Source organism: Belonocnema kinseyi, chromosome 2, assembly GCF_010883055.1.
Source record: "Belonocnema kinseyi isolate 2016_QV_RU_SX_M_011 chromosome 2, B_treatae_v1, whole genome shotgun sequence".
Classification (NCBI taxonomy): domain Eukaryota; kingdom Metazoa; phylum Arthropoda; class Insecta; order Hymenoptera; family Cynipidae; genus Belonocnema; species Belonocnema kinseyi.
In genome coordinates this window covers 44,548,682-44,574,341 of record NC_046658.1, presented here as the reverse complement: position 1 = coordinate 44,574,341, position 25,660 = coordinate 44,548,682, and the positions used below count along the sequence as shown (strand labels likewise).

Genomic DNA, 25,660 nt, shown 5'->3' with positions numbered 1-25,660 from the left:
TACACTGCAAATAAACAGGCTTAAATAGGTCACGCCGTCAATTGCACACATCTGGCATCATTCTCTAGCTTTTTGATACACGACCATCTTACGAACACATTTTACCACTGTGCACAAACTATACATTATTAGGTGAAATGACATTTTGGTCCATTGAACTTTCGGCCAATTGGATACCTACCCTGCAGGGGTGTCAGAACGCATATATCTCTGGCATGCACAGTAGTGATTCTGTGTATTTTCAAATCGACACATGGTGTTAGATAACCTAAAAATATACAGGAATAACTACTGCGCATGCCAGAGATATACTCGTTCTGACACCACTGTTCCACTAGCCGACCCGGAATCGGAAACACGTCGCGAAGCGTGAAATATTCGAGGTATTCTTAAGAAAAGGTTATAGTTATTATATATTTCCGTGCTGTATTTGTTGGTAAAATAAGTTTCTTTAATAACAAACAAGGGTGTCGTGTTAATTTCTTTAATGCCGTGGTTCTGGTCAAGATTTTTACTGAAGACAAATCTCAAAAGATCCTGGGCTTAAGAAATTATCGATGGAGAGTATTAATCGAGATGATTGGATGCCTCACTCGAAATCAGCTGTTTGTAAGGTAAGATTTGAATTTTCAATAAATAATATAATAAAAGTCGGAAATGCACCTTATTGTTTTTATGATTGCAGGTACAGTTTGACTGAAACATGTGGGAAATTGTAAATAATAAAAGAAGACTACAATTGATTTCTTTATTCAAAGACTGATGTCAACTATGTTTTAAAAGGTATTATTTTGCTCTTCTCTAGGATTGAATTAAATTTATTTTTATTTGAAATATTTTTATCAAACGTGTTTAAAAATGGCCGTAACCTCATAATTTAATTTCTTTGTTTAGCTTGTAAAAAGTATAAGATTGAATTTAGCTTATTTATTAATTAATATTTTTAAAATTAATGTCATTAAAAAAATACTTTTAACTTTGCAATAATTTTTAATTATTAAATATGAATTATTATTAAAAGGATTCTTCACTTTACAGACATTTTTTATTGTTACAATTACATTATAATTATTTTTATTATACTTATTTACTATTCAATCAGTGTCTTAACATTAAACTTGACTTGAAAGTTACGCTAATTTCAAAACATCAGATTCCTCTTTCACGGCACCAATCAGAAGCGGAGTAAGCGGTGACACAATTCTCCTAGAGCAAAGATATTATAAGCCTAGATGCGGTACGTGTATAGTTCGTGGAACTAATTGTAGACGGCGCTTCCGGCGAAAATTGCCCGATCCCCCCATGCCTCTCAACCCGAAAATCACCCAACCAACTACTTTGCTCCTGCAATCTTCACCCGTCGAACAAGTAATAAATATGTTGAGCTGACATCTTTTATGGAAAAAATTAGTCATTTTGCAATTAAAATTTACTGTCTATGAATAATATTGTTTTGTTGTTTTGAAAAAAAGCGGTAGAAATTCTACTAAATGAAACTATACGTTTGAAGACATTAAAAGTTTTAATTGATAAACATATTGAGTTGAAATTTAAAATAATTAATTTTTTAAATAAATATGATCGTACAGCCTTCTCCCATGTATAATTAGCGATTTGGAGTTTTTAGATGTAGAGTTAAATTTTATAGGAATACCGCCTCCCTCACGATTATTAATTTAAGTAAACAATAATTCGTAAATTTCTATGTTTGTGTAATTAATTATGAATTAAATCAATTATAATGAACCGATTAAATTATATAATAAATATATTTTTTATTTTATGTGTTCATATAATATTTTATAGAAATTTATGTATCTTACTATGTATGTAAATTATGTCCCGATTTTTTAAATTGAGAAACCCATAATTTCAAAATTGAACAAATGTATTTTTGAATTTTACTCGAGTGGTTAATCAGAATAAATAAATATTTTGCCTAACATTTGTCAATTTAAACTAAAAGATCAGAAATTATTGGAAAGTTTCAAACACATTTATCTTTTAAATGTAAGTTTGTAATTAAATAATCCGTAAATGAACTATTTATTGTCGCGGGCACATTCTCATCCTGCACTGTGCCCGTGGCTCGCAAGTTTGAGTGCGCCGGGAGTGCGCGTCTTTTGATTCCCGCGATTCCCGCTCAGATATTTATTCTTTACATTTAGAATGCTTGAATGAAACTTTACAAAAACATCTCTTTAGATTACAGTATTTACATGCGTGTTCATATTCTGAATTTATTGCTTAAATAAGTATAGTTAAAGATTAAGTTTCTCAAAGCTTTGTAGGCTTTGGGGTACACAATATTATCGTGACACTCGCGCTGAGCACTCGTTTTTTGACAGACAGTTGTAAATTTATATTTTCTGAACCACCTTAAAATAAACTTAAAAAATACAATCCTTTTTTTAGACATTTTTCTCTATCTCGCGTTGTTATTCTAATAATAGGGTTTTGGTTTTCATAATATTTTTTATACATGTATAAAGCAAAATATCCTACAAGTCTTTTAGATTTTTTCCGTATCTTGCGTCTTTTAGCGTAATATTGGAATTTTCGATTATCTGCATATATTACTTACGATAAAACAAAATTACGAGTCCTATTTAAAAGTGGTTTATAGAAATTTTGAAGGATTTCTCAAAACCTATCATTTCTCTTTGAGACTTTTTGTCGTACTTTGCGTCATTTGGTTTTTCCACAAATTTTTCATTTTTATTTTTCATACCATTTTTATGATAAAAACCAAAACTACGTGTGATGTCAAAAAGTAATTCATAACAAATTCGTAGCTCTTTTTCGGGTAAATAATTTTTGTCAAATCATTTTTTTTCGCAACTTGTATGATTCTTTCACGACGTTTTTTTTATATTTTCAATGTTATTTTTCGCGAATAAAACAAAAGTTACACCTCCTATCAAGGAGTGATTATTAACGAATTTGTAGATGTTTTTTGAGACCACAATTTTTGTTGATTCATCTTCTTTCGTATCCTGCATAATTTGACCACAAAATGGGATTTTTCATATTTCATTATTTTTTGTGCAATAAAAAGTAGAATTTTCAATTTTACAAGAAAATCCAAAAATTGTGTATGATAATCTTGCAGGGCTTTTAGAAAGCAATGTTTTTCTTTACTTTTTTCATATCGTACGTTGTTTGGCTTATAATTTTGATTTTTGATTGATATAAAAAATTTTGAAAATGCTATAGCTCTGACAATTTTTTTGCATAAAAAGAAGTCATCAGGATAAATTGTTTGGCCTTCTGAGTACTATAAATAGCCGTGAATAAAAATTTTAAGTATAAAAAAATGGTCCCAAAATTTGCATTTTTATCCAAAATATCTGTCGGACCTTTCTTTTCTTATCCTTTCTCAATCATAAATGATGAGAATGAGAAGAATTAGAGGCCGTTTAATTTTTGTTATTAATTTCAGTTTTTAAATCATTTGAATTCTTTAAAGTAAAACGCTGTTACTTTTCTCTGTAATATTGATATTTTATCCAATATCAATAAAATTGAAAATAGAGTTTCTTAAGTATAGTCTCAATATACTTGTTCTCTGTCATTCTTTTAATTGTTATAATTTCGTTTTCTGAGTCTTGTCGATTTTTCGTTGTGTATTTTTATGCTAAACAAATTTTAAACTATACATTATAAGGATAATTTCATTAAACACAAAAATCGAAACTTTAAGGGATCGTCATTAAACTGCATTATCAATTGCATGGGGGGGGGGGGTATGCTAAAAACTATTGTTCGAGCTATGCTTCGAATGGTTGGGGGTCAGTGGAAGAAAAGTTACGAACTTAGATAACATTTAGTATGTTTCCTTATTATTAACTTTTAAAGAATTGTTCTTTTTTTCTCTGTTTTTAAGAAAACCCCTTTTCTCGTTTTTTCGCTTAAATCCTGTTTGGTAGAAAGTCTACTATTATATTTGTGGTTCGGAATTCAACTCGTTTGGTTAAAAATTCTAGTATTCAGTTATAAATTTTATTATTCTGTAAAAAATTGAACTATTTTGTTAAAAATTCATCTTGTTTCGTTAGGAATTCAGAAGCTTGGTTAAAAGTTGAACTACTTTGTAACAAAATTATTCTTTTGGTTTTAGATTCACCTCTTTGGTCGAAAATTTAACTATTCTATTTTTAGAAAATTAATCTTCTGCGGATAAAAGTCATTTTTAGGCTGAACTCTTTTGTTAAAAATGTAACTATTTTGTTGAAAATTCGTTTTTTTAAATAAGAATTTTTTTTTAACTAACAGGGTAAACATTTCATTTTTGATTTAAATTGATATTTTTATTAAAAATTAATATTTTCTGGTTTAAAATTGCTCCTCCCGGCTTTAAAATTCAAAAATTTTGTTAAAAATTAATATATTTTGTTGAAAGATCGTCTCATTTTGGTAGATCATTAATACAATGCTTGAAAATTCATTTCTGTGGTTAAAAATTTAACTATTTTTTTCGCAATTTATCTTCTTTAATTGAAAATTAAACGACGTGGTTAAAAGTTGAACTTTATCATTAAAGATTCATATTTTTGGACTCCCCTTGATCTTTGGGGTTGACTCTTTTGTTAAAAATTTAATTTCTCGATTTAGTTGAAAATTAATCTTTTTTTAACATGTAACAATTTTCTTGACATTTTGGGTTTTCTGTTTTGTTCAAAATGATTCTTTTATCTGAAAATTTGCAATTTTACATTTTTGTTAGAAATTTATACTTTATACGTTTAAAATTTAATTATTTTTTAGAACATTCTTTTGTTTTCTTGAAAATTCATCTTTTTGGTCGAAAATTAGTTTTCTGGAATTTTTTTACATCGTCTTTTTATTAAAAATGCAATTGTTAAGTTCTAAATTAGTATATTTTGATTAATGATTTAACAATATGGTATAAAATTAAAGTAGGATTCCTTTGTTGATGAACTTTTCCGTGTTTTTTCATGTTTGTTAGATTTAGTTTTTTTTTAAATCATATTTCTGCAAAATTTACCTCTTTGGCTTAACATTGAACTTTTTTTGTTGACAATTTGGTTTTTTTATGTTATAAATGACTTTTTTTGAAAATTGCAACTTGTCTATTCTTGATTAGAAATGGATCCTTTATAAGTTGAAAATTCCAATATTTGGTTGAAAATTCATGGAATTTGTTAAAAATTCGTCTTTTTTGGTAAGAAAATTAATCTTCTTTGTTGCAAATTCATTATATATTTCGACTTGAAATCTTAGGAATTTAAAACGTTTCATATTGCATTCAACTCAATTGAAAGTGAGTTTTAAATAATAACTGATAGGAGGGATTTTATTAGCTGTAAGGCATAGCGTATATATAATGAAAAATGTTTTGATTTTATTTATTTCTTTAGGTGAATTTTTTTAAGTTTGCAATAACAACGAAAAACTATCCAATTAGGGGTTTTAAGTTTTTAAAATCGTGATTAATTTTTTTCATAAATAGTTTCGAAATAATTTTCACATTGTACGCATCATCAATATAATATACCTAAAAACCAACTGATGTGTACAATGTGAACGTTATTTCCAAACTATTTATGAAAATTAATTAAAATTAAAATTAATTACGATTTTTAAACCCTTAAAACATCTAATTGGATAGTGGATAGTTCCTAGAGGAACTCTAGTTTGTATTAAGGCCTTTTCATACTTCGGTTTCTGGCAGTGGCAGGCAGTCTTAAAAAATCCGTAAGAATGAAAGAGACAGGCAACGATCAGAATTGTGTGTCTCTCTTACCCTCATAGACTTTCTGCAGACAGGCTACCTACCCTACCGTTTCGTCTACGATCTTGCTAGAGTTCCTCTAGAGAGAGTTGTGTCACATTACCTCCTCCATTAGCGGCTGCGAAACCAGAATCGGAAATACGTAACGAAACGCGAAAGGTTTGATTTATTGTCAAGAAGAGGTTATAAGTCATTATATATTTTTGTGTAGTGATTGTTTTGAAAATAAGCTTTTTTAATGAAGAATATAAAGAAAACTTGCTCTTCTACGCCAATGAAGCTAAGGTAGATACTTTCCATGAAATGGAACAAATATTCAGATCATTGCACCCAGGTTGTGGACACTCAATGCTTTCTAGATGAAGGATTGTAGACGCCATCTTGAACCAATTAATTAATTAATATTGTAAAAATTCATGTCATTAAAAAAATTATTTTTTACATTTTAATCATTTTTAATGAACAAATCTAAATTATTATTATTGTCATTCTAGTTAATATTTATTAGAAGTTACAGCCTTTATCAAACAGTCTTAAATAATAGTATTTTTTTAAAGTGTGTATAAAAAAAAGTTGTTGCACTTTTCAAACATTCTTCATTATTACACCTACATTATTATTTTTATTATATTTATTTACAATTCTATCATTAACTGAACATTATATTTGACTTGAAAGTCGCGCCAATTTCACAACATCCGATTCCGTTTTGGCGGCACCAATCAGAAGCGGAGTAAGTGGTGACACAACTATCCCTAAAGGAACATTGGACCCTACCACAGCTGGCAAGCAGAGGTATGAAAAGTCCTTTAAAAATATGGGTTTTGTATCTCTGGTTTTGGAACACCGGTAGCTCAAACCCTCTATCGGCCAACTAGGTCACCCGCCAAATTTTCATTAACGTACACAACGAACGTGCCACGCCATTTATATTGTTTGCCTACTTGCGTATATTTTGCATTTTCATGCATTGTGTCTAAAAATTTAAAGGACTTATATTTCATAAGTTACGTACGAATGGAAGGCGAAGTGAGTAAAATGTGATTATTGTGAGTGTCAAATTTCGGTCTACAACTTTATCGTGGAATTGAAAACAGTGTTTGTTTTGATTTTTCCCTGCTTCAAAAAAACAGCAAAAGGAACTAAACGGAATTCTGTCAAGTTTTCTTGTGTTTACTTGGGAATATTGATTTCGCAATAAGTTTTAAAATACGTTTTAATAATGTTAGTATGCAAACAGAGAACAATATTTGGTAGAAAAAGTGTATTCAAAATAAATTCTAACCTATTTGAAAGTTTTATACTGATTATGCTTCTTTATGTCAAAGATTATTTTTAGGCTTATTTTTCGTAAATATTGACAGTTACGAAGCAAATCATCTTCCGTTTTATACAATTAAAAAAACTTAATGCTATTTTATGCGTACTTGAACGTGATTTAATCTTCCAAAACTAAACCTGCGCGAAGTGGAAATGAAGTGTTTTACGCTCCACTTTACGTAACTATTTCCCATAATTTATCACATAAATAAATTCAGTTGATGAAATTAATAATGAAACTATCAAAATGAAATTCATAGTGACTGAAAATAACTATGATTGGCAAGATTTGTATTTATAATTTTAACGTTCGACATTTTCTTGTTTCCAATTTTAATTGTTCTATGAACAACTGATGTCTAATTGTGAATGCTATGTGGAGGTACATTTTTGTAATTTGAATTTCTATCATATCTAATCTTAACAGAAAATTTTCAGGTTCGTAAAGCAAAGGTCAACATTAAATATTTTTTGAAGTTGCATTTTGATCAGAAAATTTTACTTCAAAACGGATTTAATGTTATCGCCCACATTATTATGTTTCCATTTGAGATTCTGTACAAATAATTCCATAATAAGTTTCAAGCAGTTCAAGTAATAAATATTTTTATTGTGCAAAAAAATGTTTTTTTTTTAATGTGTGATATGTGATTGTTTTAGGAGTCTCGTGATTTGGAAGCTCTCAAGAAAACACATCAAGAACTTCAGCAATTATACTCCTTACTTCGTCACTTGCGTGCCGATCTAGAGAAAATAACGAAAAATTACTCCTCAGAATCCAGTAATCAAGGGAAAAGTTAAAACTAACTGGACAATATTTGAACCAGATTTCCAGGAGAAAATAATATTTTAAAATGGAAAACATGCGGAGAAGCTTAGGAATCGCTCTCCTCGGAAGTGGAGGGGAGATGCCTCCGGGAAATTCTTCGCCTCTTCGACGAAGGTCTAGTTTCGGAGTTACTCCACAAAGCTCACTTTCAACTTTGGGTGAAAATGACGACGAAGCGGAGCGTATTGCTCGTCGCCGAGAACAAGAGCAAGCAGAAGCAACACCACAATCTTCGTCTTCACTAGACAAACGGCGATCTCTTGGATTATCAAACGTCGCACAAATGCCAGCCCTTCAAATCTCAGAAAGAATAACACAATGCATCAAACTCAGTGCTGAGAACAAAATAAACGTGAAGAACGCCTTCAGCTTGGAAATCATCGACTTCATGACTTTTTTAATAAAGAAAAAGGACAAGGAGATGTCAAATTTACAGGTAGCCAGTACTTCTTTAGATGTCAGTGCGAAAATCTACGGATTTCGAGTAGATGGTGTGCACACCGAAATTCTCAAGATGATAGGAGGACTCGACAAGCAGGATAAAAATGCCGGCGATGGGAACGACGCTACAAATGAAACTAATGTGCAAGAAGCAGGTGAGAATAACACGGAGGATCAAGGAGTGCAGAAGAAGAAGAAAAAGCGAACCAAAAAAAACATTCTCAGCACTGTAGATTCTTTAAGGGGAAACGTGGAAGTGGTGAATCCCATTACATTGATGATGGGAGAGGGAGATTCCCAAACGACAGATCTTCTGTTCCAAGCAATGCTACCTTATCACGAAACCGGACAGATTTGTTTAAACTCCTACAATGACGTGATTTTCGATGAGGTTTCGAAGGATGAGCCACTGAAGTCAAAGGAGATTGAACATCCAAATATCACAGTCAACCCTGGCCTCGATATCTGCCCTTCTTTCACTAATTTTCAATTCGTGGGATGGTCTGCTGATAATGAACCTATTGATGAGCCTTCCCCGGAGAACGAGAGCAGATACCAATTCGATCTGGATGCCAGTTTGCCTGCGGACGAGGTTCCTCCTTCCCACACGAATGCCTTCGACATGGATGATGATTATCACGAGCAAGTCAACAGATTTGGAGGAGGAGCAAACAGAACAGAAAATATCGTGGACCTGAGCACTGTTATTGCTTCCTGCGGGCTTAAAAAGAACTTTGAGTATTCCTATCTTCAGGACAGTCTGGCGAGTCAAATCCAGTGGGTGGGTCCACTTCATTGGAAAGTGAGGCCTCATCGATCTCTTGCCGGAAGCAGAATTATGCCACCAGCTGCTTGCAGAGACGCTGGGAGGAAGAAGAAGGAAATCACGATTGAGCAGAAGGAGGAAGAGGCGAGAAAAGCTATCGCTGAAAAATTCCTTCCCGGGCACACAGTAAGATTCGTAAAGTAAAATTATAATTTATCAGGGTGTCCAGCGACCTAGCAAACCTGAAAATCTCTTTGAATTTTTCACGAGAACCTTTAATAATTTTGTTTAAAGCAGTTATTTTATTGAAATGCGAAAAGCAATTTAATTCGCTTCGTGTATTATGTGAGAAACATCTCGTTTAGAAGAAATCTTGCTATTGAAAAGTTTGTTATTTATCAAGATATAATTCATCTTTTACTCATTACAAATTGCCGTGACCAGACTTTAATATTCTGAAAACTTCTATAAGTTTTTTATTTCGTCTGCTCTAATATAGAGTGTTAAAGTATAGATTTTTTTGTGATATTCAACTTACAAATTGTAAAAATTATTTGTTGAAAATTTCTATGTTTATTTAGAATCAGATTTAGAATGAGCCATGTTCGTAGGGTCGCTCAAAAGCGCTTTTTTTTGTAGAGGGCAACGATCTCCCATTTTATTCCAAATCCGAAAAAAGAAATTCCCTAATTATTTATTTTTTACTTTAACAGGTGCCGGTTTTGACTTGAAGTTTCCCATGTAAAATGCATGGGGAAAAATCCCTCTTGAATTTTTGGAATCATGTTTTAGGGTTTGAAAAAATGTGACGGAAAAGTATAGGGGCTTGTAGAGAATTATTCAATGGAGAATTTCATGTGTCAGGCATATGGGTTTGACGCCCCTAACATACCCCCAAGAGTACCTGAAAACTACCCCTAAAACAAAAAATGTCAATTCTTCATGAAATCGACCTTTGAACACTGGATTATTAATATTGGTCTAATGGAATATTTATTATCATTGGTTAATTAATTTTTAATTATTTACACAAATGGAATTTGTTTCAATCATTTTTGTTCGAAAGTTTTTGTTTCTAAAATATATTACTGTTAGTCTAGTGGAATATTCATTAACAATTGCTCATTAATTTTTTATTGTTCAAACAAATGGAATTTGTTTCAATAATTTTTTTTAATTCGTTTTTTTCCTAAAAATTATTAACATTGATCTAGTGGAATACTTATCAACATTAGTTCATTAATTTTCAATTATTTAGACAAATGAAATTTGTTTAAATGGATTTCGTATGAAATTTTTATAAATAAAAATTATTGCTGTGGTTCCAGTGGAATATTTATCAATATTGGTTCATTAATTTTTAATTATGTAAACAAATTCCATTCGTTTAAAAAGTTCTCTTTTGTAATAATAATTTTTATAACAAACAAATTTTTTTAATTGATCAAACAATGTTGAGCATCAGACCGGCAATCTGAAGGACCTGGGCTCATATCCAAGTAGACAACAAAATTAACATCTTAAAACTATTAATTAATTTCCCTGCTCAAAAAACCTACATCCATAATAAAATAATGTTGATAAATATTGCATTAAAGAAATATTAATTTTTATTACAAAAAATATTTAAACAAATTCTATTCGTGTCAAAAAATGAAAATGAATAAACTAATGTTAATAAATATTCCACTAGGCTAATAGTAATAATTTTTAAGGAAAAAAAACTAATTTTTGAAAAAAATTATCCAAACAAATGCCATTTGCTTTAACAATTAAAAATTAATTAACCAATGTTAATAAATAATCCACTAGACTAATAGTAATAATTTTTAGAGGAAAAAACGAATGTTCAAAACAAAAAAGATTTAAACAAATTCTATTTATTTAGATAATTAAAAATTAATTAACTAATGATAATAAACATTCCACTAGACCAATATTAATAATTTTAAGTAAAAAAAAGACGAGAATACGGTGCTCCAAATGTCGATTTCCTGAAGAATTGACATTTTTGTTTTTATAGGCAGTTTTCAGGTACTCGTGGGGATGTGTTAAGGATGTCAAACCTATATTTCTGATACATGAAATTCTTCATTGAATAATTCTCTGCAAGCCCCCATACTTTCCTGTCACATTTTTTCAAACCCTAAAAAATTATTCCAAAAACTCAAAAAGAGATTTTTCCCCATGCATCCTACATGGGAAACTTCAAGTCAAAACCGGCACCTGTTAAAGTAAAAAAAATGTTTAAAAAAGTAGGGAATTTCATTTTCAAGATTTGGAATAAAAGGGGGGGGGGGGGTTGTTGCCCTCTAGCCTGCAAAAAAAATTTACCATGCATTTTTGGAGCACACTATCCATGTAATGTATTTTTAAACGCTTCACCACTTGGTTTTTGAGTGTACACCAGATTACAAAAGATTTCTAAATATTTAAAAGGACTTTTAACATTGTACAAAGATTTGAAAAAGGCTATAGTATATAATTATTACTATTAGTCTAGTGGAATATTTATTAACATTGGTTCATTAATTTCTAATTGTTAAAACAAATGTAATTTGCTTGAATAATTTTTTTCAAAAATTAGTTTTTTTCTTCTTAAAAATTATTACTATTGGTCTAGTGGAATATTTAATAACGTGAGTTTATTCATTATCATTTTTTTACACGAGTGGAATTTGTTAAAAATTTTTTTTAATAAAAATGATTAATATTTCTTTAATCCAATATTTATCAATCAGATTTCAATTTTTTTTTTTAACATTTCGAAGATTTGAAAAGCTTTGACTAAGATTTAAAATAATTCAGTGATTTTAACGAATAAAAAAATATGTGACAAAGATTTAAGAAAAATGTCACAAATAGTTCAAAAGATTTCACAAACGTTTGTCAAAGATTTCGAACATTTCATAAAGATTACAAGGATTTAAAGATTTGAAAAAGGCGTGTATATCAGATTTCAAATATTTCACAAAGTTTTGGAACATTTCCAAATATTTTAACTTTTAAAAGATTTCAAAGGTCTGAAAGGTTTTAAAAAGGTTAAAGTAAATCAGATGTTAAATTATCTGGAAAGGGTTGACAAAATTTATAAAGATTTGAAATGAACACAACAAATTTCTCAAACAAAGATTAAAGAAAGCTTTCACAAATATTTCAGGAATTTCATTAAAATTTCAAAGGATTCAAATATATTTCACAGAGATTTAAAAGATTTTAAGGATTTGAAATATTTTGCAAGCATTTAAGAAGATTCTAGAAGATTTCACAGAAATTTCAAGATTTCACAAAGATTTCAAATACTTCAAAAGATGTCAACGAATAGACTTATGTTCGCGAAAAATTAAGACTTCGTTTATTTATAGTTCTACTTTCTTTAAAAATTGTTGGCCAATTAAAAATAAAATGTTTTATTTTTTACATCAATAACCAACGGTTATTTCAATATTTGATATAAAAAAAGACCTGGAGAAACTTGACTTCTTGTTTTGTAGCTAAACACTTAAACACAATTTTCTAGGTGCGTCTTCAAGTGAAGACAGCGAAAGTTGGATGGACAGAGGAAAAAATCACATACCCGAAGGATGAGCACTACGATTCGAGAAATTGTTGTCGATTTTACTTCCGGTCGAAGCTACACTTCAACTTCCTGAAAGAAAAAAATATAAATACCACTCATCTTTCGGATGAAGTGGAAAACTATAATTACAACAACGAACATGATGTTTCAAATTACTGCCCAGATCTTCAGAACGATGATTACCCGATTGGAGATGACAACGAAAATGGGGGCTTAAGCGGATTTAATTCTGATGTTGATCCTGGAATAGGAACTCAAGGTATTCTCACTGGAGAAAATTTGGTGGCTGCGCCCAAATTGACCAGTAAAATCTTCATTCCTTACTCCTTAAGGGCTAAGAAAATTGACATGCGCCAATTAAAAAAGTCTATTTGGCGATCTTTGACGAAATCTGTTTCTGACAAAGAGAACATTAATATTAAGGAAGCGGTGGAGCAGGAAATGAACGACAGGGTGAAAGACGAAAAATCATTTTGCACTGTTTATAAGGACCTTCCAAAACTTCTTTCTAAAGCTAACGCGGATGCTTTAAGTTTACCGATTGCCTTTGTTTCCTTGCTCCACCTTGCTAACGAAAAAAACCTAGAAGTTAAATCGAGCGAAGATTTGGCAGACTTACTTGTGAGACAACATTAATTTGAGATTCAGTCTAGCGATTTAGCTCTCTATTTCACAATTAGTTCCAATCAGAGGCTTTAATAAACTGCACTCTGAGTGTAATCAATTACACAATTTTGTATAAAGCATCATTTATATACTAAACAGTAATGTGGTATAGAATATTTTTAATAGTACAACTAAAACACATTTATTAGTAAATATGTTTAGCTTTTGTATACAGTGAAAACAATTTCACGAAAATGTAGTAAAATTATTGAAGATCATCCAATTAACAAAAAAATATTAGAACTTAGAAGCTTTTCTGCAATATACAAAATAGAGACTCATAAGTTATTGTACGCAGTTCACTATTGTCAAATGGTGATCAATAAATAATTTTTGCAATCATTCTTTTTGCATTTTTTGCTTCTATATTTATGTGTGTTGCGTAGCTTGTTTATAATTTAAAATTCAAACTAAATGGAAAATTGAGAAATCTTACACTGGCTTATTTAACCAACTTCAGATCATATAGCATATCCCTGACGTTTGTAACCTTTCATAATTTGTTTAAACCCTTCTCTCTACAACATTTATTCAAAAAGATCTTTAAAACTAAATTATGCTCCAAATTGGAAAAAGCTTTTTGAGAATTCCAAAATATTGTCTTGAACATACACTTCCTGGAAATCATAGAGCGATATCCAATATTTCACATCTAGATGATTTAGAAAACAAGAAGAACCCGAGCAGCAGCAATTGTCGTTATAATGAATTTGGCGATTCTTTACTGCGCCATAGAAGTAATATTTCAATCGGAATCGTGGGAAGTGGATCAAGTGCAGTGTATGCAACGGTACTTTTGAAGCAGAATCTTTTGATAAAGCAAATTAATTTCATAGATACAACAAATACACTTGAAGGTGCTATTGCCGATGCTTCTTTCATGGATACCTCTCCGAAAATAAAGTATTATAAGAAAAAGTTTATGAGCGATGCTTTGAAAGATGTAAGTTTTTAAATATAAATTTAATCAAACACTTAAGGTAGTTGTTGTCAAAAATCAGGTCTCTGGAGAAAAAATGTTTCCTATGTTTTTAAGAATTTTAATGATATTATATGTTATGTCTTGTGAAAGAAAAAACATTCTTTTTGTTGTGAACAAAGTTTAAAACTTACGAAAAGTAATTATTTTAACAATAGTTCTTGTAATTGAATTTCTATTGACTGAAGACTTACCAATTTTTTTTACATGGTCGAATTCCAATAATTCATGATTTTTTTTGGAAAGCTTCACCTACATTACATTAAATTCTTTCTGACCCTCACTTCTTACCAATTTTTGAAAAGTGATTACATTTTAATAAGTGACGGCTTATTTTTTCGAGGAAACATTCTCTACAACTATACTGTTTCTAATTTTTAAAATAACTAAATTATCTTAAAACATAATTATTGGTTTAAAAAATATTCTTACGATTTTAGCCATAGAAAAATTTACTTTCATAATTGGAAACTGTTGAGTTATAGAGAATGTTTTCCCCGAACAAAATAAGTCGTCATTTATTAAAATGCAATCATTTTTCAAAAATTGGTAAGAAGCAACGGTCAGAAAAAAATCCAATTGCAAAAAACGTAGTTAAAATTAATGTTTTTTTTGAGTGAATTGAAACATTTCTCATAAAAAATAATGTTTTTTATTTGAAATTACATCAGTTATAATACTTTGATTGATCTGCCCGCCGAGCGGCAGTAAAATAGCACTTTATTGTACCGCAGTGAGTGGCACTTTAAGTGACAGCAAGGAATAAGAAGTGAAAGAAAAGAGTGAGAAGAATTAAATTTTAAAACTACTTTAAACTAAGAAGTGGATTTTGTGCTAATAACGTCGCCCCAGGCGCGTGCGTACGTGGTACAATCAAGCGCCATTTTGCAGAAAAAGGGTGCTTTTTCTACCTATTTCAGATAAAGTATCGTACGTACCATGGCAGTAAAGTTGTTTTATACTCGGATGCAATTTTATCGTCCTCGCCTTCGGCTCGGAAGTTAAATTGTACATCCTCGTGCAAAGTTCAACTTTACTGCCTATGTACATAATCTACTATTTTTCAGATATCTGTCTTTTGGCATATGAGAAATATCTTGAAATATGCAAATGTTTTTTGTAGGTTTTCAAATGTTGTCATCAAAAATAATTTTTATTTGAAATAACATTACCAGTAATGTTATTTTCATTCTTAATGTCGTAGAAAAAGTTTTTTCAGACATCTGATTTTGGGCACGACAAATAACTTGAATGTTTATTAAGTTAATTTTGTTTATTACATGTATAAATAATGTTTTTATTTATTTGAAGATGGACATTATAGCCCTTCTTGACGAAACGGATTTTAAAATGGGAAATGATACGATTCATGCCCAATTTATGGCTTCGGTAAATTATGTCCGAAAAACAGCTGAAAAAATGGTAAATTCTTGCCCTGGCGCTTTGGTAGCAGTTTTTGCTAGACCAGTGACTGCTACGCTTCCTCTGATTTCCGAAATTTATAAACGCGCTGGCTGGTGGGATCCAAACAGAATAATTGGTTCTGTTGCTCTCGAAGCAATGAGAATAGAATCTTTCACTTCGAAACTTTTGGATTTGAATCCCGCATTCGTTACAGTTCCTCTTGCGGGAGGTGCAGATTCTTGCACAACAGTGCCTCTTCTTTCACGATGTAGGCCGATCAACGAGTTTACAAAAGTATAATACTTATTACCAGTTTTTAATAACTTACTGACCCTAAATTATAAAAGGACACATTTTCATAGAAATTAATTTGATTAAATGTGAAAATTACTTATATGTAGGCTCAAGAGGATATGTTGATAAACAAATTTCAGTTAGCGGAGAAAGAGTTAGCATTAACAGAATCAAAAGGTCCAACAATTTCGTCTGCAGCTGCAGTTGCAAATTTTTTAAACACTCTCATAGCTGGAGTTTCTGGTCACGATAAAGCAATAGCGTGTGCTTATGTTCGATCAAATACATTACCTTTTTGTCGATTTTTTACGTCCGAATTGAAGTTTGGAGCCAATGGCGTAGAAAAAAATTTCGGCCTACCCAAAGTATCCCAGAAAGAAATTGTCTTAATTGAAAAATCCGTTAATTTCTTGAATGAATGTGTGGATACTGCAATCGCTGAAGCTCACAAGGAAGAGGAAGTGCAAGCTACAAATTAACTTTTCACTTGATTATAAATATCAAGCAATGCTTTAATTTTACTGATGAAACTGTTATACTGTAACTAACTGTGAATAAAATATTATAAAAAACTGACATCTTTCCAGTATAAAAAATCAAATTTTTAAATTTACTGGCCTTTAGGCTCTTTCAGATTGTGACGTCCATTGTCAAGATGGCCGCACACTGAGGGTTAACACTACGATAAAGCCTAAATGTATGAGATGAAACATTTTTTTAAAAATATCTTCGTAAAAAAACGATTTTTTATCAGAAGTATTATTAGATATTTTGTTTTATTTTAGAAAAGCTATTTAATTATATAACATTTTTTAAATACAGGATTTCAAAAAATAAAATTTCGTCCAATGCATTAAGCCCACCTCATCTCTGATTTAGCCTAAAGTTGTGGCCCCTTGTTGTGCGGCCATATTGGATTTCCCCCATTTGCGCGCGTGGAATGGGGATGCGCAGTGCGCTTTTGTCGGCGACTCGGCGCCTGATTTGATGGGTTTTTGCCGTTTTCAGACGGTTTGAAATGTGACTCGAGGACAGTGAAAAAAAATATCTCGTTACGTACTTTATTTAATAAAATTTAGAAATGTTTGTTCAGTCAGAAAAATGTCTAATTAGAGATTGTATTTTGGATTGAATCCTTAGACATTACACGAAAAAACTACGAAACGAAAAGCATTTTTAATTGTACTATAAACCATCATTTCATTTACATATGTTGAACGAACGTGCCTGCCGCGAATTTCACTGCAAATATTTGCCTTGACTCTTCAATTTTCTATAAATATCTTGAAATTAGTGAGATTTAAATTTGGAGACTCAAGATAGACGTGTGCCATACTGAGCTTAAAAAACAGTATTTAAGCTCATTCTGAAGCTATTTTCGCAGTGAAGTGGAGGTGAGCAGTCAATACTCGTAAACAATATGCTTCTTTGAAAGATTAAAATTCACTGCGAAACGGACTCTTCCTCTACACTTTAATAAAATGGGGACTATCTTATCCAGGTTTCGTGTAAGTATATTTCTTTTTTATCTGAATAATTTATGTGCTTGTATTCATTTTTCTCTTCGAAACTTTTCGGGTAGTCACATTTTTGAGGTTAGAAAATCTATTCAACTTGTTTTTATGCATTTTATTTCTTTTCTTTCATAAAAAGCAAGCCACGGTGTATATTTTTCCTAAAATAATGATTATTTTTGATAATTATTTGTCTGGACAAATAGTATATTTATGTATTAATGTCGTGTTTATGAAAGACTAGACATTCATAAGGCTAGAAAATAAATTTTTACTATGCGGTATATTTGTACGTGTAAAATTTATCTACGAAAATGTTCAGTGATTGTTCGAAATTCAATGGTTAATTCATGCACAAGAATTAAATTGTAAATTGATCATTATTATTCAATGACATGGCAGATTTTGTGCAGGGAATTGTTATATTAGACAATCTGTTTTTTCCTCAAATATATTATAAGTATGCCATATAGAGTTAGCGAATAATTTTCAAAGTTATTTTGCTAATTTTAGATAATTTAACTTGATTTTTGTTTAAATGTCCATTTTTGTAAATTCAGATAGTAATTTTATTTTGACATTCACTAAAACGATGATTCATCTTTGCATTTAGTATGCAGAACACTAGACATTTATGAAGTCAAGTCTATATTTAGAGGACATGGTGTCGTTATAAATTAACATTCAACTCTTTTGCATCACACAAAATCGTTTATTCAACCCGCGTCAGTTACGGAAAAAAAATTAGTATTCTTTATTAATATAAGTTCTATACTCTCCGATTCAGTATAGCAATAAGTCTGTTCTATTTAAAAATATAATTCCTCGTTTATAGTTTATTTTTCCTGAAACGGAAACCTGCGGATTTATTTAGAAAGTGTACAACTGAACGATTTTAAATTTAAATTCCTTAAAATTAAATTATTTTATATTTTAAAGTAAATTATTTTTGTTGCTCCGTTTTTTCAGAAAAAGAAAACAACAATAGAAGTTCTTGAGGATCTTGATAAGGTAAATGAACACGTATTGATCATCATTTTTCATCCTCTGTTCTCATGTAATTTTTAAATTGCTATTTATAATTATTAATGTAATTTTGAAGATTTACTTTCATTCACATAGAAAATCAAGGATATTGAAAAGTATGGACTTTTTACGGAACAAAGGCATAAGAAGATCGTTGGCACTTTGATAGCATACAGTGTCATCCTATATATAATAGCAGCATTAACATGCTATTTCTACTTTTTCCCCACCTCGCCATACGACCAATTAATTTATGTTACACCATTGCTCATCTTTCCAATATTGTAAGTTTTTTCAACACTCAGCATCGACTTTACAGAATCGTCGAGAATAAAACTAAAGTTAAATTTACGATCCTAGAATCCTATTTGTAAAGAGATTGGTGTCATGGTACTACAAGAGGAAGCTTCGAAGGAACGAAGAAAAACTTTCAACTATGCAGCAAGAGAAAAAGAAGATTTTGGATGAAGTAACTGAGACTGAAACCTACAAAAAGGCCAAAGAAATTCTACTCAAGTTCGCACCTGATCAGCTGAGAATGACTCCTGTAAGTTCTGCATCTTTTTACATTGCAGAGGTTTAAAAAACTACCTTTTTCCTTGATTAAGTATCAATATAATGTTCTTCTTTCTTTGCAGCTTTCGCCTCAGGTTAGTGTGATTACTGCGCAGGGGAATCAAAGTTGATCACACAATTAATAAAGTTAAGTAATTTGAGAAATCATTTTCAATATAAATTTATTTCAGCCGACTTTCGCGGTAACAACGCCAAACAGAGAAACACCTCGCCGACCTAGTACACCACAACCTAGCGTGCTGCCTTTACCTGGTGCAGGCGAATTGAGACGAAGGGCACTTACTTCTTCAAATATCGCACAAAGCGGTAGGCTTTCGAATGTCGGTCCCCTGCCAACTGGTCTTATTCCCTCATCTCCGCTTCCGGCTTCGCCTTTTCATTCAAGCGTTAGATCAATTAATGCTCCAACTAGTGGTCCTAGTTAGTATATTCGCTAATTTCCTTCAAGCTAAGTTCTGAAGTATTACCTTTCCTTTGCAGTAATAGTGTCCATTTATCATTCTAGATAAACTTGCAAAAGAATTGAGAGTTGCCTTTTCCCAATGACGAAACGCTTAATCTATATAAAATTAAGATTCTATTTGTAACTTTGATTTACAATTATTAGTAGGAACACCTCTGCCGCGGCCAATACTTCCACAACATAGAAGCTACTTAGACAAATTGGTCGAGTATTTGGTAGGTGACGGGCCTTCAAATCGATACGCTTTGATCTGTCGTCAGTGCGAGTCTCATAACGGAATGGCTTTGAAAGAAGAGTTTGAATATTTTGGTAATTTTACAAGAAACCCTTATTTTTCATTAAATGTTTAGTTTTAGCCTTATTAAGATATTTGGTGCAAATATCGTATTATACTATAATTTTTTTACAGGATTCAGATGTTGTTATTGTAACTTCTGGAATCCAGCGCGCAAACAAAAGCCGTCGGCTCCTAAATTAGAGCACGATTCAAGTATTTTGAGTCCTTCAGCGACAACAGCGCCTCTCACGATTTCAAACGTCGTCAATTCATCTTTACAACCTGTTAAGCTCAGTGATACTGAAGGGTCTAGCACTCCTTCTGAAACAGGTAATTTAGACCAATAATTAATTCAAAATTATACTTTTAACACGAGTACTAAACATTTCCCAGGATGGCCACTAGGCCGGGAAACCGGATATAATTTTTTTGCATTATGTGAGACTAAATGAGTTCCTTTTTAAATTCTTTACAATTTCTACGATTTTAATGGAACATTTGACCGCTAGTTTGACTTCCCGAGGCTCCCAACCTATGTTTTGTCCGTTTTTACCAACTTTTATATCATATAAATTGGATGCACCATTTTAAACGAGGTGCGTGTGAAATTGAATAATTTTGAATATTTCTAATAAAAAGCCTGCAAATTAGAACATTTTTTAGATTGGAAAATTTCAGATTTTATGCTTCCAATTAAAATCGCTTATGATTATTAAAGTGGGGAATGCTAAAAGGTGCTTAGTGCAATAAAAAAAAATTTCCAAGCAAGACAAAAACCTTTCTAGAGAACAATTTACAATCGTTTGAGTAAATTCTTTTTTTGTGTAGGTGAATATATCAGTTTAATAACCATTGTGTTAAAAAATATATGGCGTTACATGTGTATGTAATTATTAGTGACTCTCAAGGGAGAGTTAAGATACCCCCCCCCCCTCCACTAGTTTAACACAACCGGAATCAGAAGTTTGCACCAACGCACAAAGTTAAATGTGTGAAAAATGTAAGAATCTCACGGATTTTAGGACTTCTGATTCCGCTTATGTATTGCCTGTCGCGAACCTAATTAGCTTATCCGAAGACCAATAAAAATGAGATTAAACATTGCATAAACTCTCCCTTCGGGAATTCTAAAATAATCTGAAATATCGACGAACCTTAGCATCTTTTAACTTTCCCTGATACTATACATGAAGCATATATAAGCCGTTAAGAAAATTATATAAAATACATGTTTTTATTTATTTCACAAAACAAATAGCACTATTTATCTGAAAAAGAACACTTATTGTACACTGCAGTCCCGCTATAGAAGCCGTTTCGAGGGTACCCTTTATCTCCTTCGTACAATCTCGGGAATCGCCAAACCATAAACAATCAAGGACATGAGAATCATTTCTATTGGACTTTCTTCTTCAAAAATTTTTTGTGTGTATTTTGACCATTTTTGTTTTATAATGTTATAATGAACGTGAAAATTTTTGTGCTCGAAAATCAAGCTTGATAAAAGTACTGATTTTTAAGTTTGCACGTACATATATCAGGTTGGAATTTTATTCAAAGAAAAAAAGGCCCTGTCATTTCCCGTGTCATTCTCGGTTCGCACACATTTTTCACGGTCAATAAAATAAAAAATTCGAACTCTAGGTTTAGCATTCTTCCATTTGAATTGATAGAAAACAAATTAAAAATTGAAGTATTCAAATTGGAACTCTTGAGTTTTTAACTTTTTAAATTGACGTTTTAAAAATTGTATTTCAAATACTTTGTAATCGAATGATAAGAAATTTACGTGTATTAAATGGAAAGCATTAACACTTTTCCATTAAACAAGTTCAAATGAAATGCAGATAATCTGCAAATTTAGAATTTTTAACTTCTATAAATTATAGAGTTCAAAGATTCAAATTTAATTTAAAAAAATATAAATCCACGTTCTCATTGCCAATGCTCTAAATTAATTAATCAATCAATGAACTTTAAAATTATTTAAATTCAATTATTTTCAGCAAGTTTAAGCTGGCAGCATTGAAAATTGAAAAATTAATTCTTTAACTGAATACTTCGTAAATTATAAGATAAAATATTTTCATTACAAATAGTTCAGACATTGTTAAAAAGCTTTAAAATTTTATTTCAAAATCTTGAGAAATCCAGAAGCTTTTTAAATTTTTTTCCAATTTAAAATTATTCTTGAACTTTTTGCAGAACTTCTAAATATTTTAATAGGTAATAACTGGTAAAAGAAAAATGATTTTTATCCAAAATTGTCCACTTCAAAGGATTTTAATTTGTAATTGTTTAGCTCTTCAAGTCTGCAATTTGAAATTTTTGAAATTAAAAATGTCAGTTTAAAAATAAAAATGGAACATTTTTAATAAAAATATTTTCGAATTACGCATTGTAAAGTGAATGGTATTATAATTAACCCTCTCAGCCTAGCCTTAAATATCTCTGGTTCAGATTAACCCATGAGGTTAAAAAAGATAACAATTTAAGTCATTATTTTAAAAGCCGTTAAAATTGAACTTGGACAGGTTTTTCCGGAATTTTCTTCCAAATATTTGTAAATTTTCTGGTCAAAAAACAAATTCTGCAAATTAGATTATTTTGAGGCACCTGATTTTCTTTAGTTTAAAAGCTTATATGTATCTTCAAAAGATTAACTCTTCCTCTTGTTTCCTTTCTACATTTTCGTAATGTCTAATTACTCCTAATTTCGTAACGCATATTCTAAACACTGAGTGACTGAAAGCGAACGGAAGCGAATGTCGTGCGACATTTTTGCAATTGATTGAAAATGACTGAAGGAGACGACACGATTAACCGTCGAGGATACTGCCCGCTTTCTTCATACACTCCTGCGTTGTTGTGAAGTTACTCCGCTGAGCGAGCAGCGTCACTCTCGCCCCCTTGGACCACCTTGTCTTTTATAACGGGAAATTTTTTTGTAGGACTGCAGTGTACTTTTTCAATCTGTCGAATGTTGATTGCCCTAAATGTAAAATTGTTCAATTTTTAACAATTCAAATGTAAAATTATTTCTCACTATATTCGTTAATATGGACATATTTTCTAATACTTGAAATTATACATTGTGGGCATTTTTAAGACTTTAATTTAAAATTTTAAATTTCCGCTAAAAATGTTTAAAAAGTAATCTTTAACGCAGTCATTTCTTTTCAGACTCAGATATTGAGGTAGTTGAGAAGCCAGTCGAAACTGCAGAAAATGAGGTGTTAGGAGAGAAAGGAAAAGGGGATGTTGACGGTAAATAATGTTTTGACTAAAGATTCCATTTTTACAAATTAACTGCATTTCCTTTATTATTTATAATTACTCATATATTTCTGTATTGGTTGTAGACTCTAAAAATGTTGGGGAGTCAAAGAGGGATGAAGAAGCAAAGGGCCAACATGAAGTTGAAAAAGATTCTTTAAGTGAACGAATGGATGTTGATCAGTCTCCAGTAAAGTAACTTATAAAAATCTATTATATGTTTGATAGAAAACGCACAATTAAATGCGTTTCACTGTACGGTCAATTCCTTGAATGTGATGTATGCGACATTATGTATATTACACAGACACACATGAATGTGCCTCTGCATGCAAGAAGTTTACACTCAAAAAGAGACTCTTAGGTCTTATATTTATTGAAAGTTGCGCAAAAGTGTCTTTTCTGGAAAAAAGTTGCTAAAGGACGAGATCTAACATTAAGTTGTTAGTGCGATTAGAAATATTTGTCTCGGTTGCAAAGAATTTATTAAAGATTAAAAATTGTAAAAAAAATTGTTGAGAAGTAATCAAAATTGTATTTTTAAAGAGAGAAGCGAAACATCTTTTGAATGTTTCCACAATCATCCTTGCCGATTATACGCTTTCGGACCATTTAATAATCCAACCATTGTAAAAATTGTACATATTTGTAAGAAGCAACCATTTTAAATAAAGGATAAATAAACCATACGTGATTTACGACAATAGTTAAGCAACACTAGTTTAAAGTATTCAATAAGTTTAGTCATTGTGTGTGTGTGCTTTCAGTTTTTAAAAAAAATTGTGTCTGTTGTAACTTTTGCTTATTAGTAAGAAAGACTGCACAAAATCAATTGGAATTGTTAGTAATTTTGCGAATTATGGGGATATTAAATAGAATATATACTGCTTGTGATACTTTTTCTAGCGCGTATACAGACTTTAGGAAAGCGCATTAGAAAATCAAAATTCTCATTCAATTCAATACATCAAAAACTAACAATTGATTGTATCCTTTTTTTTTATTTCAGAATGATGTTTTAATATATTCGACATTTTAGTTTTTAGAAAAGATTGTAATATGTTACTTGAAGGTAAACATCGAACGAAAAAATGTAGATGTCAGTAATAATTAAGTTTTTGCTGTGCTGCATTCAATTTTTAATCATTTACGTTAAAAAAATGTTGTCGAGCTCATCCTCAGAAGGTACTATTATGCTGGGATTAAGTTTGAAAATTGGCGATAGTGAAAAGTTGAGTGACAAGCTTTTGCATGTCGAATCATGCTACCTTTGAATGTTCAATCATTGTGCACTTCATCTGTGACAGACAAATTTATATTATTAATAAAAACAAATAACTTTAATTATTACTGAAATAAAGATACTTTTGGATAAAAATAAAAGATTTATCAAGTAATAAAACTATAGAAAATGAACACGTTCTCAATTCCCCTTTCCTGGCGGTAACATTTTATTCCTTAAAATTACAGACTTCGCAACGGTTTAGGTGTTCTATTTCACTTCAAAAGGAGGATTTTTCCTCTAAAAATCGGATTAAAAAGGAATTTAATTACTTATTAACATTTTTTTCTAGCGTAAGAGTATCTCGTAAATTTCACATGATTAAACAAATCTACATCTAGATTGTACTGCTTCGTATATATAGATTTTTGTCACGAATTTTAAAATCAAAGATCATAAATGGTATAACCCGTTCTTCTAGTTCTCTGCTGATAAAAATAGGTACATCAGGAAAAAAATCTGAAAGATCACAGATTGGAGAATAGATAAACGATAGAATTCGGTACTGTTTGGGCATATTTTTATTTCCAACCTTTTTTTCGACAAACCACAGCTTACGTCAACATCTAATGTTAACAAGTTTCTTGCGATGATTTCTGGAAAAACAATTTTCAAATATTTCAATTTTAAGGGCATATAAAACGTATAAAATATAATATGTTCAAAAACACGTTAACGATTTTTTCTTAAAATGTTGCCCCCCTTTCCTTCATACGTTAAGCTTTTTCTATGATAAATATATGTAACTTAAATATTGGCTTAACTCTTGAGGTGTCCTTCCACCCTCCTTCAAAGCGTTACGTATTTTTTGAGCGGTCCGTACCAATTGTGAATTTTATGTCACAAATAAAGGATTTTTGTCATGTGTTTGGCACGTACCTGAAGGAGTTTTTTCAAGATAGGAGGCAGTGCGCTTACTTATTTCAGGAAACTGAATATAAGTAATACATATAGTAAGGTTTTGTGATTTATGTAAAAAAAACTGTTATCATATTTTTGTAAAAAGATTTAAAAACAAGCAATTTTAAGTAAACGAGTTGAAAATATTACCGCAGTTTTTTTTAACGATTTGCTATTATGATATTTTTTTAATCGGCCCGTTGCGGGGACATATATTGAATAATTTCAAATTTAAAGCTATTTAAATATTTCATCTGAATTTTTGAATGGAAAGTGTTCGATAATTTTAGATTGAAACCTCTCAAATTATTT

At 30.8% G+C, this 25,660-nt stretch overlaps 3 protein-coding genes across 11 annotated transcripts; all 3 read left to right on the top strand.

The window, feature by feature from the left end:
- Positions 1–345: 345 nt before the first annotated feature.
- On the top strand, positions 346–13,700 carry LOC117167195 (condensin complex subunit 2). 7 transcript variants are annotated; one of them, XM_033351924.1, is made up of 5 exons: positions 346–614; positions 686–783; positions 6,434–6,550; positions 7,736–9,297; positions 12,632–13,700. In XM_033351924.1, exons 4-5 carry the CDS (start codon positions 7,930–7,932, stop codon positions 13,325–13,327), a joined length of 2,064 nt encoding a protein of 687 aa, XP_033207815.1. In that variant the 5' UTR covers positions 346–614; positions 686–783; positions 6,434–6,550; positions 7,736–7,929; the 3' UTR covers positions 13,328–13,700. The 7 variants fall into 7 exon arrangements, with proteins under 7 accessions (XP_033207815.1, XP_033207816.1, XP_033207819.1 ...); XM_033351925.1 differs by lacking the exon at positions 6,434–6,550; XM_033351927.1 differs by lacking the exons at positions 346–614; positions 686–783 and adding an exon at positions 5,934–6,040.
- Positions 13,701–13,848: 148 nt separating this feature from the next.
- LOC117167695 (probable malate dehydrogenase, mitochondrial) lies at positions 13,849–16,568 on the top strand. The gene is made up of 3 exons (XM_033352820.1): positions 13,849–14,300; positions 15,648–16,034; positions 16,142–16,568. Exons 1-3 carry the CDS (start codon positions 13,914–13,916, stop codon positions 16,511–16,513), a joined length of 1,146 nt encoding a protein of 381 aa, XP_033208711.1. The 5' UTR covers positions 13,849–13,913; the 3' UTR covers positions 16,514–16,568.
- Positions 16,569–17,007: 439 nt separating this feature from the next.
- On the top strand, positions 17,008–24,188 carry LOC117167415 (endoplasmic reticulum junction formation protein lunapark-B). 3 transcript variants are annotated; one of them, XM_033352321.1, is made up of 10 exons: positions 17,008–17,542; positions 18,518–18,559; positions 18,671–18,858; positions 18,935–19,121; positions 19,213–19,224; positions 19,321–19,456; positions 19,758–19,922; positions 20,023–20,220; positions 23,074–23,157; positions 23,253–24,188. In XM_033352321.1, the coding sequence occupies exons 1-10, from the start codon at positions 17,516–17,518 to the stop codon at positions 23,363–23,365; spliced, it is 1,152 nt and encodes a 383-aa protein (XP_033208212.1). In that variant the 5' UTR covers positions 17,008–17,515; the 3' UTR covers positions 23,366–24,188. The 3 variants fall into 3 exon arrangements, with proteins under 3 accessions (XP_033208212.1, XP_033208211.1, XP_033208210.1); XM_033352319.1 differs by having other exon boundaries at positions 17,010–17,542; positions 19,321–19,570; XM_033352320.1 differs by lacking the exon at positions 19,213–19,224 and having other exon boundaries at positions 19,321–19,570.
- Positions 24,189–25,660: the final 1,472 nt, after the last annotated feature.